This window comes from Salvia hispanica, chromosome 4, assembly GCF_023119035.1.
Source record: "Salvia hispanica cultivar TCC Black 2014 chromosome 4, UniMelb_Shisp_WGS_1.0, whole genome shotgun sequence".
Taxonomy (NCBI): Eukaryota; Viridiplantae; Streptophyta; class Magnoliopsida; order Lamiales; family Lamiaceae; genus Salvia; species Salvia hispanica.
Genome location: NC_062968.1, coordinates 49,440,782 through 49,459,247, shown reverse-complemented (window position 1 = coordinate 49,459,247; position 18,466 = coordinate 49,440,782). Strand labels below are relative to the sequence as shown.

The window sequence follows — 18,466 nt, the reverse complement described above, 5'->3', positions numbered from 1 at the left end:
AAGTTATTTACTAGGAAGGTCAGTTTCAGAATAGGAATAATAGTAGCATCAAAGTTAGATAAATATTCCATTTATTTTCTTCTGCTAGCAACAGATTTTGAAAACTTACCATTTACACCCAAATCTTTCGACTTTCTCTATCTAAAAACGCGCAAAACACACTGAGTGCGTGCGATTGATCGATTTCTCCCCTGAGCTACCGCGATTCCCGCAATGGAAGATCGCAATAGGCCTGTCACAGGCTATCCCGCCCCCAATTCGCACCCCAACGGCTACTCAGCCGCCGCCGCTCCACCGCCGCCCGGCACCGCTTATCCTTACGCCTCCGCAGCTCCTCCCTACCCCTACGCTTACCAGCAGCAGAACTACCAGTACGACGCCGACTCGATCCGCCGCGCTACCTGCCTCCGCCGCATCTTCGCCTTCGTGATCGGCCTCGTCGTCATCTTCGGCACCGTCACCTTCATAGTCTGGCTCGTTCTCCGCCCCCAACTCCCCGAGTTCCGAGTCGACTCGTTCTCCATCTCCAATTTCACGCTCGGCAACGACTCGCTCACCTTCACCTCTGAAATCAAGCTGACCGCCAGAAACCCTAACAAAAAGATGAAGCTCGGCTACGATCACATCGACACCGCGATTTACTACCAATCCTACTCCCTCTCCGAGACTACCGTCGCTCCGTTCTACCAGGGCACGAAGAACGAGACCTCTCTGACGGCGAGATTCGCCGCCGCCGGGAGATTTCTGGATAAGGCGGCGGTGGATGGGATTCGCGGCGAGAGGGGGAAGAATGGCAATGTGAATTTCAATGTGAGGATGATTTCTAGGGTTAAATTTGAGGCGAAGGCGTGGAGAACTCGGAGGAGGTTTCTCAAGGTTTTCTGCGGGGATCTGGTCCTTGGACTAACGGCCACCGGGAGATCCGGGGTGTTAAGCGGCGGACCAAGGCAGTGCCGCGTCGGGATTTGAGGTGACCTCATCATTTTATCGTAAAGCTAATTAGGTTTAATTTGATGAAATCTACATACAGCCTATTGCTTTCCTAGATTAACCCTGTTCCATGTATAGTAGAACTATCTATGCTCTTGATTTTTTCATTGTTGTTTGATTATATTTATCTATTAGAGGAATACTTTATGCTCTTGATTTTTTCCATTGTTGGTTGATTATATTGTTGTATTTTAGTTTTTTTCTTCCCTTTCTGAGAGAAGGGGAAGCAATTAAAGTTGTGTGGAAAGATACTACTCCTACTAGAACTTGTTTTTATGCTACTACAGGAAGAGAAATTGCTACAATTCGTTAGAAATCAGTTTATTGTGTGTTTGCCATTACAATAGTAGTATGAAAGTTTCTGCCCCAACAAGGACTTCACACCAATGGTGGAACTTTCATATGAAAGTCCATATGTTAGGAAAGACACTAGTAGAACTTCGCACCTTGTTGACATACGAAAGTTTGTATCTTAGGTGTTACTTATATGGACTTTGTTGTGTTTAGTCCTGCACCAACTAAAGGTGAAACTTAACTGTGGTTTTGTATGCTAGAGAGAACATGGTTATTGGATAAAATAAGGAACCATAAACCTGACTAGATAACATATAGTCATGGGCAGCTAATAGTTTCAGTATCTTTTCCCTTTATACATGATGAAGTTGCTTTAGGTTTATTCTTGCTTGGGCTCAAACATATCAACCCACTATTAAAGATAGGATGTGAGATGGTCATTTTGGGTAGTTTTTCCTTGGTCCATCCGCAATCGTGCTAATTTTGATCCAAGTGTCAATGATTGTATGGATGTTACATTGTTACTTTCAAAAATATGGGTCCACCTCAATCAGGATAAAAAGTTTAATCTTTTTAAATACTTGTAAATTATCAGCTCTTGAAAGCTAAACTACAATTGATACATCCTTCATGTTCCATGGTGCTCGTTATTTAACATTTCTTAGGTAGGAATCCATGTCCATTACAGGCTCTTATGTGATGGCAAGAACATATAATGCATCCTATGGTGGCAATCTTGTCATATACTAGTACTACTTTTATGGCCTTCCTCCAACTACAATCTATTCATCTTTTGGAGTGTTATTTTATCCTCTACTTTTATTTCAGCTTTCTCAGTAGTTGGAACTTGGAAGATATCCAAAACCAAGCAGGCATGACTTTATATGTGAGTGGTCGAAATTGTATAGGATTTTTTAGATTCTTGATTATCTTTCTCATCCAATTTAGATTCTTTACTTGTGCATAGGGCTGTCCAATCTTTCTGAAACTGATACGTGATAATACCCGACCCGATCCCATCTACCGGGTACCTTATATCCTGACTCGGGTTTCAGATACGAATTAATCGGGGAACTGAAATACCTGGAACTTTGATTTTCATGAACAATCCTTGTTTCATACACTTTTTTCATTCCACCCGGACATTCCACAAATACTACAACAAAATAGAGCCACATAGGGTACATTACATAACATATCCAAATTGGTTCAAAAGTTTCTAATTTGAAGCAAAATAGTCAATAGTCAAGCAGAAAATTTCAAGCAAAATAGACATCATTCTAACATTTTTCATTTCAGGATTATTTTCTCTTGATTCATCGTTAATCTTGGATGTGGTGATATGCTCTAACTTTCTGTTGATTGTGCAGTGCTCGATTGAGCAATACCCCAATGGTTGCTAATACTACTACATGGATAAACAACAATAATTAGTAATTACAAATAGAAATGCAAATAGCAAGTATAATATGGAGATGAAACCTAAAGAATTTTACTTTTCACTACGAAATTCTTCATCTAAATTAATAACAAAGGTGTCCCTTAAATTTGAAATTTCAGGATTAATGAAAAAATTATATATACCGAAATCTAAAATTTCACATGGTTTCCTTTCAGAAAAACTCCTATGTGGGGTATTTTTACCAGAATTTGGCCAAATTACCCATGTGGTTTAGCTTTATTTTTTTCTGTTCAGAATTTCAATGAGATAAAACCAAGTCCAGATCGTAGTTCAATTCAGAGTTAGTGGATTAATCGTTTGACCTTGTTTTATTACAAAAAAAAAAAAAAGAAAAAAAAAACAACTACAATAATTTCGCTGGTCGCCCTACGAATCTTAACGATAAAATACACGAATATATGGAATGACATTATCCAAATACGACAGATATTTGATGAATTTAACGTCAAGCAGTTAATAAAACATGGGAATTCGTCCCCACAATATTCAAATCATTTGTCAGCACCAAAAAAAGTCAGCCAAAAACTATCGGTATTTAATCAATGTTTGTGATATGATATTCGTCTCTTTCTTTTGTTACCTTCGTAACTAAGGTGCATTAATTTGTTGTATGCTAATGCAAAAAGAATACTATCGTTTCGTGAAATTATTGGTCAAGAAACATGAATTCGTCTTCTATGCTTTGTTTCTATCCAGATTCTCTGTAGAATACGAGCTCATTACACAAGCAACACGATAGCCGATGAGATTATTTACTACATGATGCAGGAGTGGTTTCCCAGGATGATGCAGGCAATAATGTTTTAACTCGGATCTTGTTTCGTTTTCTAAACAGTTTCGCTCTGACCACCTTTGATTGGAGATAGAAACTGCCACTTTGAGTATTCCTCCCGAACAGCTTGTCATACCTCTGAGAAAATTAAGAAAAGTGTTTGGATTCATTAGTTTACTATTAGGACACAAGAAACACAACCGTTTATTTGAAGCGCAGGGAATAGAAACAGAATCAGAAAATGGAGACACCTTCACAATCTCTTCCCACGATGTATTCTCAGTTACACCAAGGATTTGCCTTGCCTCAGCATCAGTCATCATTTTACTCCCTCGTTTGATAGTTTCCACTGCTTCTTGAGCAGCACCAGTCTTTGAGGCATCTGCAATACATCATGATATATAAATGTCAGAAATGATTTGAGGTAAATCGATTTACTTTCTGAAGGCCAAAGCTTTCTCTGACCTGAAAGAAAATTGCAACTTTGTGCACAAGGACTAATAATTATGACCAGCTACTCCCCATGCTAGACTATATCATTCTCTGAAAGTAGAAAACTGAATAACAACCTAAGAGAAGACTTACTTGCAAGTGTGATACAGACCAAACAGGAGAACTCATCCTAAAAGACTAGCCTGTTAGGAGAGAGAGCCCATTTAGTCTATATACCCCACACCAGTTGTTCTCACAACCGATGTGGGAATTGAGTCCGTAACAAAGTGCTTGGCGATATGCTTGAGCAAACGCCCTTATCATTATTCCAGAGCCCATAACAATCAAGGCAATAAGCCTACCAGCCTGCAACCGCAAAACAAGCAAGAAATTGCAATAAATATTAAATACATATCAATGTCTTCTAGCTCATGCAGACATTTTCTAGTATGTGATCCAACTATGACATTACACATTACAATGTCCAAATCAATAGAATGTTGTAAATAAATATCTAGAAAAATTATAGAGTGTGTGGATCTAGAGAACAGCATAACACAATAACAGCTAAATCAAAATACTTAAACTACAATCTAAAGAAGAAAAAGTCATTTTTATATGTATTATAAACCTAGGCACGCAGCAAACTGTGTGTTGCTTGAGATAAAAATCAGGTTAGCTCCAGGAACATACCATGGCTAGAGGACTAAAACACGATCAACAATTGATTTATGAACTCCAAATAACCTACATCAGAACAAAAATTAATAAGATTCAATCAATAAATTATATGGGTGAAACTGAAGTACAAGTATGATCAAATTCGTGTCCAAGTACATAATTCTCATACTATTATACATAATAACAGAATACAAACATAATGATCAATTTGCATAATGTAGGTTTTATGAACATCCATCCCTCCTTTTTGTGATTTCACTTAGTCCATCCCTTCATCCCCGGAATCACAGTAAAAAAGCTAGAAAAGGACAATGTATAAGCAATTATGTATGATTTGAGGGAATAAAGATTGGCTATTAAGATCAACAACATGCTATGACATGTTCAAATTTGATGTTTGGTTCCCTCACATATCATCATCAGGTCATCTGAAATTTTTATACACCGGGTATGCAGGGAGATCATAGCCGCACAATAATTCAGCGGGATTTACTACAAATAATCCTAAAACTGTGTTCGAAACTGGAAATTCCATATTTACATCAATATGATAAATCAAGTGCTCTCACCCCAAACCGTTCAATAATCGAGTTTTTATTTTAGTTTGGTTCTTTAGACTTGCTTTCTGTAGGAATATTAGCTCTCACAATATGATATTGAATCTGAGGGAATGAATAATTTATTGAAGTGCAAAGAGACTATTTATAATAGCATTACAACGACTCAAATTGAAATAACAGTAGCTAAAAAGATGGTAACAATAAAATCAAATATGATGACTATCCTAAAGAATAGGACTTTTATTAACTGAATAACAAATCCTAACATTCCCTCCCTTAAACTAGATTGCCGAAGCAACTAGTTTACTGGTGCATTGCACACTCCCAGCTGATCCCTCAACCTTTGAAAAGATTCTAACTTTAGTGGCTTAGTTAACACATCAGCAATCTGCTCTTGTGTTCCACAATGCTTCAACTGCACGACTCCTTCTCTAGCCAACTCTCGCAGAAAGTGAAAACGAACATCTATGTGTTTGCTTCTACCATGCATCACCGGGTTCTTGGACAACTTAATCGTTGAGCTATTATCGCAGAAAATGGTAGTTCCTTCACTGCCTTCATAGCCAAGTTCCTTCAATATTCTCTTCATCCACACAGCTTAACATGAACACGCTGCAGCAGCTACAAATTCAGCCTCTGTTGTGCTAAGAGTAACAATTGGCTGTTTACGCGAAGACCAAGCAACAGCTCCTGAGCTAAGAACGAAGGCATAACCCGACGTGCTCTTTCTATCCTCCAAACAACCTGCATAATCACTGTCAGTAAAGCCAATTAGCTCCTTATTCCCTTCCTTCCTGTAAAGGATCCCGAATGCAGTTGTTCCTTGTATATATCGCAAGATCCTCTTGGCTGCCATGAGATGAAGTTCCGTTGGCTTTGATATGTACCTACTGATCAGGCTGACAGCAAACATTATGTCTGGTCTAGTTGCTGTTAGATACATCAAACTTCCCACCAGCTGCTTATAATGGGTGCCATCAATCTCCACACCATTTTCATCTTTAAATATCTTGGACCCTGGAGTGATAGGATTCTGAACTTCATTGCTGCTCTCCATCCCAAATCTTTTCAAAATCTCTAGAGCATACTTCTTTTGGCTTATAAATATCCCCTCACCAAACTGCACCACTTCAATACCGAGAAAATACCTCATTTTCCCCAAATCTGACATATCAAACTCATTCATCATCGAATCTTTGAACTCACAGATCATAGCCTCATCATCTCCTGTATAAATTAAGTCATCAACATACAAGCTAATAATCAAACGTTTACCTAGCTTGTTAGTTTTGATGAAAAATGTCTGCTCGCTGTCACATTTCCTGAAACCTTCTCTTAGGAAATAAGACTCAATCCGGCTGAACCAAGCTCTGGGTGCTTGTTTGAGTCCGTACAACGCCTTGTTGAGCTTATAAACCTTATGAATTTCATCTTTCACTTCATAGCCCCTTGGTTGTTCAACATAGACATCCTCCGTCAACTCTCCGTGGAGGAATGCTGACTTAACATCAAATTGATAAATATTCCAGCCCTTTTGTGCAGCAAAGGCAAGAATCATACGGACTGTATCCATTCTAGCAACTGGTGCAAACACCTCCTCATAGTCAACTCCATATTCTTGTGCATACCCCTTTGCAACTAAGCGAGCTTTATATTTCTCAATCTCTCCAAGCTCATTCAACTTTGTTTTGTATATCCATTTGAGCCCAATGCTTTTAGCTCCTCTTGGTAGCTCTGTTAGAGACCACGTTCCATTCTTCTTAATTGATTCCATCTCTGAATCCATGGCTTCCCTCCATTTATCAGCCTTTACTGCTTCTTCATAAATGATTGGATCTGTACTAACAAAGAAAGCCAAATTGACATTAATGTCTTCATCAGAGAGACCAAGATTATCACCAGTTTCATAGTCCTTCATCCATGCCGGAACTCTTCGATTTCTGCCTGCTTCTAAGCTATCAGATTCTGGAGAAGTTTCTACACATGCTTCTGGCGAACTTTCTGCACTTGGAAGTACTTCGTCATCAGAATCTGCATCTTCTCTTCCAGACCCAAAAGATACATTTTGCTCTTCTTCATTTCCACATTCCAAGTCTGGCAGAATTTGATCTTCGTAACTCTTATCCCAATCCCACTTCTTCTCCTCCTCGAATACAACATCACGGCTTATCACAACCTTTCTTGATACCGGATCATAAAGCTTGTACCCTTTTGATTCATCACTTACTCCTAATAGAACACAGCTGTAGCGCTTGTCTTCAAGTTTGGTCCTTCGAGCATCAGGAACATGGGCATGTGCAATACTTCCAAAAATTCTGAAATGCTCTACAGATGGTTTAACTCCACTCCAAGCTTCCTCTGGAGTCACATCTTTCACTGATCGTGTGGGGCTCCTGTTCAACACATAGATGGTCCAATTCACAGCCTCGGGCCAGAAGGTCTTTGGAATACCTTTTTCAGATAATAAACATCTCACCATGTTCATTACTGTCCGATTTTTCCTCTCCGCAACGCCATTCTGTTGTGGGGTATAGGCATTGGTTAATTGCCTCTTTATCCCATTCATTTTGCAATAGTCATTGAATTCTCTTGAAGTGAATTCACCACCACGATCTGTCCTAAAGCACTTAATGCCCAAACCAGTTTCTTTCTCCACAGAATTTTTAAAGAATTTGAAAGCAGCAAATGCATCTGACTTTTCAGCTAAGAACTCCACCCATGCTTTTCTACTGAAATCATCGATAAAGCAGATCAGATACCTTTTATGGCTGTTGGAGATCGGAGATATTGGTCCGCACAAGTCAGCATGAACAAGTTCCAGTTTCTGGGATGCTCTCCATGTGCTCCTTTTGGGAATTGAGTCTCGATGTTGTTTTCCCTTCAAGCAATCAGTAAATACATCGCTGGACTCGTAGAACTTAGGCAAACCTCTCACCATTTCTTTGAGCTGCAAAGTCTTGAGGCCTTTATAGCTGAGATGACCATATCTACAATGCCGTAACTGAGCTAAATCTTTTGTTGTTGCTTGAAGACACACTTCCTCTTTCATTTCCTTATTAGTAACTCCAGATAGCAAAACAAACATTCTATTTGCAGTCATTTTGGTTTGAATGATCAAACCTCTTGATGGATGGTATATTTTGCATTCATTTGACTGAATTAGAATGGCTAACCCTTTCTCCTGCAGCTGCCCAACACTTAGAAGATGATTCTTCAACTCCGGCACATAAAACACTCCACTTATTATGTGAGTGACACCATTGAGACACAATCTCACATAGCCCTTTCCAGCTACACTCATCTTCATATTGTTTCCGAGATTAACCATCTGCTTGAAATCTTCATCCAGCTCACAAAACATTGATCGATCTCCACACATATGATTGCTGCAACCTGAGTCGAGGAACCATACATCATTTCGACTTGCTTTATGCAACTCTACATAAGCCATGAGAAGCATTTCTTCAGTGTCATTTATCTCCGCATAATTGGCCTGCTTTTGCAACATTGGACACTCATATTGATAGTGTCCAAGCTGATGGCATTTGTAACACTCAACAGTGGCTTTGTTGTAGAATTGGGGACTTCTTCCTCTGCCTCTTCCTCCTCTGAACACAGCTCTCCCACGACCTCGTCCACCATTCCTTTCTTCATGTGTTACTTTGAGTGCCTGCTCTTCTCCATGACTCCGGTGAAACTTTTGTTCATGCACAATCAGTGAACTTTGCAGTTCATCAATTGTGAGTGAATCAATATCCTTAGATTCTTCGATCGAGACAACTATATAGTTGAATTTCTCGGTCAAAGTCCTAAGAATCTTCTCGACGATGGTGCTTTCGCTCATCTGCTCACCATAACTCCTCATCTGGTTAGCAACAATCATGACCCGTGCAAAATAGTTGGTGATGGTTTCACCTACTTTCATCTCCAGAATCTCGAAGTCTCTTCTCAGTGCTTGTAGGGATGCACGCTTCACCCTAGCATTTCCTTCGAATTTCTTTTTCATGGAATCCCATATCTGCTTCGAGGTGCCTTTCTCCAGAATTTGCTCAAGAATTGTCCTGTCAATCGCCTGGAACAGGTAATTCTTTACTTTGAGGTCCATGGTCCTCAATTCCTCCAGTTTCTTCCGATCAGCATCACTTAACGATGCTCCTGCATTTGGTTCTTCATAACCAATCTCAACTTGACTCCAATAACCTTTAGATCTCAAAAGGTTTTCCATCAACATGCTCCAATGATCGTAATGACCATCAAATCGTGGTATGGCGGGTTGCATAAAGTTTTTCTCTTCACTCATTTTTTTTTCGTGACTCACTCAAAAGCTGCTGCTTTCTTTTCTCAGATCCCAGTGGGGGCTCTGATACCAGAATGTAGGAATATTAGCTCTCACAATATGATATTGAATCTGAGGGAATGAATAATTTATTGAAGTGCAAAGAGGCTATTTATAATAGCATTACAACGACTCAAATTGAAATAACAGTAGCTAAAAAGATGGTAACAATAAAATCAAATATGATGACTATCCTAAAGAATAGGACTTTTATTAACTGAATAACAAATCCTCACACTTTCTTTATACGGAAACAGAGCTTGGCAACAACATGCTCAACAAAAGCACTCTCAATAAATAAAAGCAACAAAAATCGATCAATTTACAACACAGCTTCTCAAAAGTCAGGAATTCAACTGTTAGAATAATTATTATATTTACATTCTTTCCAACATTGTTATTACTTAGTATTTTTTGTTTTTATCGTATAGCATGACAATATTTTGAGTGTGTTACTTCATCCCTTCACAAAATGAGAATGGGAATACTCCACATAACAAGCTTTCACAAAATGCACCAATATTCCAGATGCTGCTAATTGAATCGTTTAAGATCTGTGAATACGCTGAAACATATAAGGCTGAACAAGTAAAAGAAAGGGCGAATGGAGAAATGTTTAAACGAATTTAATTACACCACAAAATGATACTCCTACTTGGAAACCGTAGTCTATAGCTAAATACTAGTAATTAAAAGGGTTTTTGGCCTTAAAAACCATAAACTTTTCCCGAATTCCGGTTTTTTCCGTGAACTTTCAAATTTATTTTTAAAACCACGAACTTTCAATTTGTACGCAATTTGCCACGGCGGGTCAGAGACGGGTCAGCGGTAAATGCCGGCGTGCATACGTGTAAAAAATAATCCTATTTGGCATCTCAAGTGATAGCCGGATCCTATTTGGCATTTATCATGATGATATGAAAATTAATTAAATTGTTAGACTAAAATATTAAACCAATAACAATTAAAGTATATAAAAGCCCCAAAATCTAGGGCTTCTTCGTATTCAATCACAAACACTTCGTCTTTCTCAAGTAGTAGCCGCTTTTTCCTTTGGGATTTACGATTGATTGGAGATTGGAGAAGAATCTGGAAGTTGGAAGTTGGTCGGCTTTGCACTGGCTTCGTCTCGAAGCGGCCAACAATGGCGCATAGGTGCGTTCCTTTTCCCTTCTTTATTCTCTTGGTCCCCACTCTTTAAGAGTTAAAAATCGAAATTATTCTCTTTGTCTGGTCTCGGTCCCCACCCTCCTTCATTATTTATCTGTTTCACTCAGTCCCCACATGGTGAAAATGTGACAAAGTGGGGGGTTTTTTTTTTGCATTTGTGAACATGAGACAAAAACATTATTTATTAGGGTTTTAGTTTCCAATTTTGTGTCCTTTTTGAAAGTCAGGGTTCGACTTTTGTCTTTGTGAACAACGCGTGCATGTGAAAAGTTCTTTTTCAAAGTTAGGGTTCGACTTTTTACAGAATTTGTTTATTTATTGTTATTTTTTTCCTTTTTGCAGCGATGATTTTAGCATACAATTCTGTCATGGTGGAAAAATTGTGGAAGATGGTAAGTTGGAGCTGTATATAGGAGGGGATACAACTACTAAATCTCACTTTGAGTTATTAATTCAATTGTTTTTCCTTGTTAGCTCTTGTAGTTATTTCGATTTCTCTTGTGCTTATACATTTGTTTGATTGGCCATCTTATGAATGCATGTGGATTTTACTACAAGAACTGAGAAGTGAGTAGTCTAATTTGAAAGAGGAGAAATTGACGTCTTTGCAAAATTATCTTAGGAGCTTTTAGGAGTTGTTGCCTTAGTTCTAGGAAGGACACTTCGGTTTTAGGTAGCAATCTACAAATTATATGCTTCGAGAGAAGATATAGTTTTACATACGTGATAGCTTAGTAACTCTAGAGACCGTAATTCAAGGAAGTCTTTTGGATTTTAGCTTTTGATTGTGGTTCCTAAAATTCTGCATTCCTTAGCCTGTTTTGTATTTTATTTATTTTTATATTTTCTGTTATTTATTTATTTCTTTATGTCTAGTTTATAAATTCAAACCCAAAAACCATATGTCTCTAAATAGTATATGACGCTTAGTATATGATAGACAGTTGCAATCTTATTCCCTGAGTTCGATATCCCGGTACTGACCTTTAGCTATACTAGATCTACCTTGTATACTTGCAAGAATTTTTAGTGCTAATAAATAGTGCATCAAGTTTTTGGCGCCGTTGCCGGGGAATATTATTGCTTTAAGCTGATATTGTAGAACGGTTGATAATACTAATTTGGAGTGTAATATTTTGTATAGTTTTGTTTTGATTTTTCTTTTTTTTATTTGTTTTGCAAGGAGCACGAAGCGCAACAATGGAATATTCTACGCTCGTATGGAAGATGCAATTATCCGCTACAACATTTGATATGCTCCGTAGAGCGTGGATAAGATATAAAATCCCCCAAGTTAACTGCTCTCTTCTTTTTATTAATTTTCTAGTTTAGTTTGTTTTTCCTCGGTAGAGTTGTAGAGCTGAAGTTTCTCTCCGTAGAGCTGAAACTAGTTCTAGTTTAAATTATATTTTTATTTTGAAAAAAAAAAAAAAAAACTACTTCTGTTTCTTCTGTTTCGTTTTTTATACTTCTGTTTCTAGTTTAGGCAGTTTAAGTTTGACTTTTCTTTTGCTTAGATTTTCATTTTTATACTTCTTTTATTAATACTTTCGTTCTTTTCTTTTTCATTAAAAAAAAAAAAATTATAAGGAAAAAGAGTTCCCCGTCTGTTTCATTTCGTTTGTTTGTTTGTTTCTTTTGAAGTATGAAAAAAAAACCTTATGTAAACAAACTTTATAATATTTTGTTTTCTCCACATAATGCACACACTCACTCTTCAAATTCACATCACCTATTCAAATTCTTTGGTTTTTGTCAATGATTCTTGTGCTCATCTGTCAACCAACGCAAGGTACGTTCTTCTTATAATTTCTGAGCATTGGCCTTTAATCATTTCATTGAATGACTTTGTTATTGGTATATATTTTGGTAGAAGTTTGATTGAGAATGATATTACTTGTGATTTATTCGTGATACAATTGCGAGTATTGTATTTGCTGATGTTTGGTGTGCTTGAATTAGATTCTCTTTGTGGATGAAATTTGAATATCCCTTTGGCTTAGTTGTTGATAAACATCGTTCATGTTCATAGCATTGTGAGGTTATTTTATCTTGCATGAATTGTGTATATTTAGAACTTAATTGTTTTGTTTGATCTTAGTTTATTGTTGAAAATTCTTGCAATTAATTGAGGGATAGAGAAGATTTTGGGGGATGAAAAATGATCATGTTAAGGTAGATGATTTGATTTGCATATTCTAGGCCTTAATTTGATATAAGTTTGGGGGAATGCCAAAAGTTACTTGTTATATCCTACTACAATTTTCTTCATTCTATGCTTACATTGCGAAATTGCAGGCACAGAAGGCAACCCAAACAAAATTTCCAAAAAAATGTGGGATAATCTGTGAGCTTCAAAGAACGTCAAGCTAAAGACGTTAACCAAGCGCTTGTTTGGAGGCAACCCAACATTGGTATCATCTATTTTTCATTTTTATTTAATTTTGTTTTAGTTTAATTTGTTTTCTTAGTTTACTCACGTCCCTACCGACTTTTCAAACTTATTCTTAACGTAGTTTTGAATAAGTTTGGGGGGATGAAGTGGTGGACCGTGAGTTTAGTTGTTTTTGCTTACTTTTGTTAGTTTTGTTCTTTGTTTTTTTTTTAAAACCCGAGGTTAATATAGTCATGAGCATAACATAGAAAACTTAGAAATACTCATGTTTAGGGACATCAGACCGAGTTGCCTATGATGAAAAGTTCTATTATGTTTTGTTTGAGTTGACTTGATACATTGAATTGAGAGTTTTGTTAAAAGGTGCACAATTAATGAATTGCTTGTTTACCTTGAATCATGCTTATACCTTGTGCGACTTGAGCCATAAATTTCTTTCTTGTGTAATGTATCTGCATTCATGTACTTGTTGCTAGAACTTGCTTCCAGTCTGCCTAAGTCTACATAGTGTTTAAATGATAAAAGAGGACGTTAGGCCATCCTTCTTAGCTACTTTATATATACAAATTTTTGACCTTACTCAAAATATTTTTCCTAGCTAGCCACTTTGAGTCTTTAAAGCCTTTTTCTTTGGAAGCTAAATAAAGGGGGAATATCCTTACACTCTTGGGGAAAGTTAGGCCTCGTTTCATTGGCCCCTACGAAATCCTGGAGGAGATTGGACCCGTCGCCTATCGTTTGGCGCTGCCACCAAGTTTCGGAAGCGTGCACAACGTCTTCCATGTTTCGCAGCTGCGGAAATATGTGTACGACCCGAAACATGTGATACACCATGAAGAGATGATGTTAAACCCGGACTTGAGCTACGAAGAGAAGCCAGAAGCAATCTTAGACCGGAAGGTGCAACACCTAAGGACAAAATCCATCACTTCGGTGAAGGTCTTGTGGAAGCATCATGGATACGAAGAAGCTACATGGGAGCTGGAAGACGAGATGAAGGAAAAATACCCGGAACTGTTTGAATAGACCCTTACAAATTTCGGGACGAAATTTTTTGTAAGGGGGAAGGAATGTAACACCCCGACTTTTTACCTTAAGACTTTGAAAATCAACCTTATATATATTTAAGTTTCGCGCCTAGATCTTTACTTCTCAAATAATTAATCGTTGTGAAGTATATTTTGGAGTGGTGATCGAATATAGTATTACTTCAATATAAAGTCGCGCTAATAAAGGTCCGTTTGTGAAGACCGAGTTTCAAATAAAAGTCCGTACACGAGTTCAACGTTTAAGTAAATATTAATTAAAAATAAAATACTCTCCGTGCCCTCCGGACCTTGCGCAATAGCCACGCCTTGAATCCCGATACCTGCACGAATGGATAAGAAGCACGTTAAATCAAGACGAGACAATCGACGAAATCAAATCACATCAAACACGCAAACCAAACGACGGCTCACGCCTTTTTAGGTGACGAGACATAATATTCTTGCCATTTTTGGCATGACAAGTGATTGACGAGACAACTTGCCTCATTTGGCAAAGAGTCCCTAACCATTGGACATTTCACCTCCACAATGAATCAAGCTTTAAACCAATTAATTTCATGCACCATTCTTCCTTATAAATATCACCCCATCCCCCTCTTAATCCCTTTGTTCATCCATGAAAAACTACCTAAACAAATATTCAATCAAGATGGGAATGCATACAAGTGTTTGAAGAAGGGGAGCCAAATTCCTACACACTACCATCCTTCTTCTCTTCTTTTTTTAAGGTAATTCTTCTAATAACCCTTTTCACTACATAGCCATTTTCATACCTTTCAAGCATGAACATTTGGTTTTCCACATGGCAAATCATATTAGTATTTTGTACATCTCTTCCCTAATGATTTCATACCAACTATGCATATGACTATCTAGAATAGAATATTTGCCTTAACAATACCAAGCTTAGACTAAGAAAACAATTAAACAAGGCCTAATCTACTAAGAATCTTCAACACACAATAATAACAATCATGGGAGAGCTCACCCATAAGCAAAGGGGCTGTCCAGCGGCGGCGGCGGCACCGCCGGCGGCGGCAGGGCGGCGGCGGCAGACAGGCGGCGGCAGTCCAGCGGCGGCGGCGGTGGTTGTTCCGGCGATTTGTGCCGAAATTAACCTCTTCCGACCCCATTTTGCACGATCTATCCAAATCTTCGCATTTCAAGACCTAATTGTTAGTTCTAAGTCTTCAATTTAAGAAAATGAAGAAGAAGAGAAAGAAGGGGAAGTGAGAATGGGAGGAAAATCCTACCTTTCGGTCAACGGCGGTGGAACCGCCGGTGACCAGCAACAGCGACGGCAGCGCCGGCGAGAGAGGGAGCGCCGGCGAGAGAGGGAGCGCCGGAGAGAGAGAAAGCCGGAGGGAGAGAAAGAGAGAGAGAGAGAGAGAAAACCGGAGAGAGAGAAAGCGCCGAGAGAGAGAGAGAGCGCCGGAGAGGCCGGCGCCGGCGCCGCTCGCCGGCGACGCCAGGGCGCCGGCAGAGGGGAGAGCCGAGAGAGAGGGAGAGTGGGAGAGAGGGAGGTTGTTTGTTTGAAATGGAAGAATGAATGGGAGGATTAATTCTTTTAGTAATTGGGGCAACACTTTTGACTATTGGGCCTCCCCTTTGGGCCAAGGAATTATTTAGTAATGTGGTCTCCTAATATTATTTCTTTGGGCCGAGAATTTAGAGGGAATGAGAATTTTGGGCTTTGAAGCATAAGAAATAAAAGGAACCTTATCTCGTAGTTGTGGTGTAATGTTTCTTAAAATATTTGAAGCGTTTAAAAAAAAAATTTAATCTTGCGATAAATTAATGTCTTGCCCTCCGTAATTAATTAATTAAATTTCTGGAAAATAAGAATGTATGGATTAAATGAACCCTCTCCCAAATAATTATTTAATTACTTTAAGGTATCTCATAAAATAGAAATCCACTTTTCTTGAGTGGAATGAAGTGATCTTGATCGAACCCCGAACGTAGGACGCATACTACATGTAGGATCATTTCATGACATGCACCTTATATATGTCCTTAAAACTAATTTAAAACATTATACTATTTCAAGAAGGGCGTGTTCGCGAAGTTTGATTTCCGAGGCCAAGCTTTTGCAGCATTTTCTTTGGGAAGCTTTGAGGTGGGCTTTATATCCAACACATTAAGTGTGGATAAAATTATCAAATATATGAAATGATTTTTGTTTGATAAAATTGCACTTATTTTTTTTTAAAATGTTATCGTGCCATAAATTATTTGTTTTATGATGCCTATCTGCTTGGCGATGCCAAAGGAATGAATGAATGAAACGAATTCGGCTCCAATAGGACCAAGATCCTATTCGAGTTAGTGTACACAAAGGAATGGACCGTGAGTCATCGTAAGGGTTGGCCGGTCAATGTGATCGTGGAAGGTGGCCACCTTCCCGACACACAATGAACTATCAGATATGGCGGATTGATGGAATGAGCTTAGTCTGATCAGACGAACTTTATGAAAATGAACTTAGTAAGCTCGGGCCTTTAAGAAAAACCCCCGTGTGTTACTGTGATGGCATGATAATAACTTTTCATATATATGTATCTTTCGGCGATGTGTTCACTGAGTACCCCGTACTCAGCCCTGCATGTATTTCTAAATGTGCAGGTTGAGCAAGTGATGAACTGGTGGCTGAGTGGAGTTGGTGGTTGTCTCATCTCTTTTGTAGGATTTTCGTGGCATGTGTCTTCATACACATGACCACATGGTTACAACTCCTTCCGCTGTGCTTAGGTTGTAGTATTTTGTACTAATGGGTCATAGGAAAAATGATCAGTAACGAGTGACCTACGTTAAACACTCTCTTAAGTACTCATGGTTTTTTTTCGTTGTCTTGTGAACCTCTTTTATATTATGAAAAAGTACTTGCAGGTCTTATTATAAATTCTTTCGTCCCCTTTCTATCCCCTCTTCTTAATTCCCTCCCCTGGTCATGATTTACCGAGCAATGCTATCCTTAGCAAAGCGCGGTCGTGACAGAGTGGTATCAGAGCCAGGTTTTCTGCTCTGTAACCGTGAGTCCTTCTTTGGAAAGGAAAAGTCTAGACTTGATTCGCTAGACTAAGTTAACGAGATCGACCACAACTCAGCACCAATTTCATCGCCCTCAACCTGATTGAAGGTAATTTTTCTTCTTGTAAGATGTCTTTTAAGAATTTTATCGAACTAATAAAATGAGCACTTTTGGAATGAGAACTTAGAAGAAATAAGTATATGTGTGGTTCTCGCTTTCCCGAGCGATGTAATCTTTGTGCCAATGTTATGGGATTCATGTTGGAAGTACAAAGGGATACGTAAAATTTCCTATGCCCTGACGAACGAATTCGAAATACCTCCGTCCTAACAAAGCATTTCCCGATGCTTATATTATGACAAATTGATCTTACGCTTACAAATCCGACGCACAATTCCCTTAATAATGAACGTCTATCTCGATGCGTGCGGCTTTGGCCAAGTACACCCTTTGCCTTATACCAAAAGAAGTATTGTCGTGTATCCTTAAGCAACTTTCTCCTTTACTTATTGTTTCGGTAAAACATCATGTGTAGATGAACCAACGCCGGACGGCTCGCAAGCAAGTCACACCCCAGGCTATCGCTGACAATGCGATACTCGCCTATCGATCCTACAGTTGAGTTGTGGGAGACGGCCCACGAGCATGGCGTCACTGGGATTGACGGCATACGCCATCTGATTCCCCTACTACCTGACGATTGGGAGATATGGACAGCCAGCTTAGCAGATGATTTCATCCATCGTCGACCCGACACCCTAGAGGATGAGGGAGACTTCCCAGGCTTCCTATGTGCCATTATTGATCAGTATTTGCGGTACCAGAACGTTCCGCCAGCCTCCCCAGACATCCTAGCACCGCCCCCACCTCAGTGGGAAACTCCGACCCTCCCTATTACTGAGCCCCAGGGCCAGTATGATCACGAGGCAGGACCTTCACGCAGACAGGAGATGGTTTTGCCCCTGGGCTACGACCGACCCCAGGGAGTGCGCCAGTTTCCTGGCCAGGAGCATGACCCCACGTGGCGGGGCAAGGCTCCTATGATCGCTGCCCCAGAAGAAGATCTTCTGAGCGCAGACAGTCCTTGGAGGTGCCTGGCGAGCTACCCCACCCCGATGAGTTGGACGCAGACTGGTACCAGTACTTTCAGAACCGCTACGAGGAGATCAGGGCTGAGATACGCCGCGAGGTTTGGGAGGTCCCGGACGCCGCAATACCTCCTCCCATGCCAGGGATGTTACCAGGAGGAGCCGAGGATGACCCGATTGCGATCAGTAGCGACGATGGCTTTGAG

The 18,466-nt window shown here is 39.3% G+C and overlaps 2 protein-coding genes across 8 annotated transcripts; both read left to right on the top strand.

Annotated features, from left to right (window-relative positions):
- The first annotated feature begins 84 nt into the window (after window positions 1-84).
- LOC125217858 (NDR1/HIN1-like protein 10) lies at window positions 85-11,058 on the top strand. 7 transcript variants are annotated; one of them, XR_007175825.1, is made up of 3 exons: window positions 85-970; window positions 2,113-2,170; window positions 3,443-3,459. XR_007175825.1 is itself a non-coding variant. In XM_048119422.1 (2 exons), exon 1 carries the CDS (start codon window positions 214-216, stop codon window positions 967-969), a length of 756 nt encoding a protein of 251 aa, XP_047975379.1. In that variant the 5' UTR covers window positions 85-213; the 3' UTR covers window position 970; window positions 11,040-11,058. The 7 variants fall into 7 exon arrangements, 4 of the variants coding, with proteins under 4 accessions (XP_047975379.1, XP_047975375.1, XP_047975377.1 ...); XR_007175824.1 differs by lacking the exon at window positions 3,443-3,459 and adding an exon at window positions 2,252-2,324; XR_007175826.1 differs by lacking the exon at window positions 3,443-3,459 and adding an exon at window positions 2,233-2,324.
- LOC125221305 lies at window positions 10,672-14,118 on the top strand. The gene is made up of 2 exons (XM_048123426.1): window positions 10,672-10,682; window positions 13,740-14,118. Exons 1-2 carry the CDS (start codon window positions 10,672-10,674, stop codon window positions 14,116-14,118), a joined length of 390 nt encoding a protein of 129 aa, XP_047979383.1.
- Window positions 14,119-18,466: the final 4,348 nt, after the last annotated feature.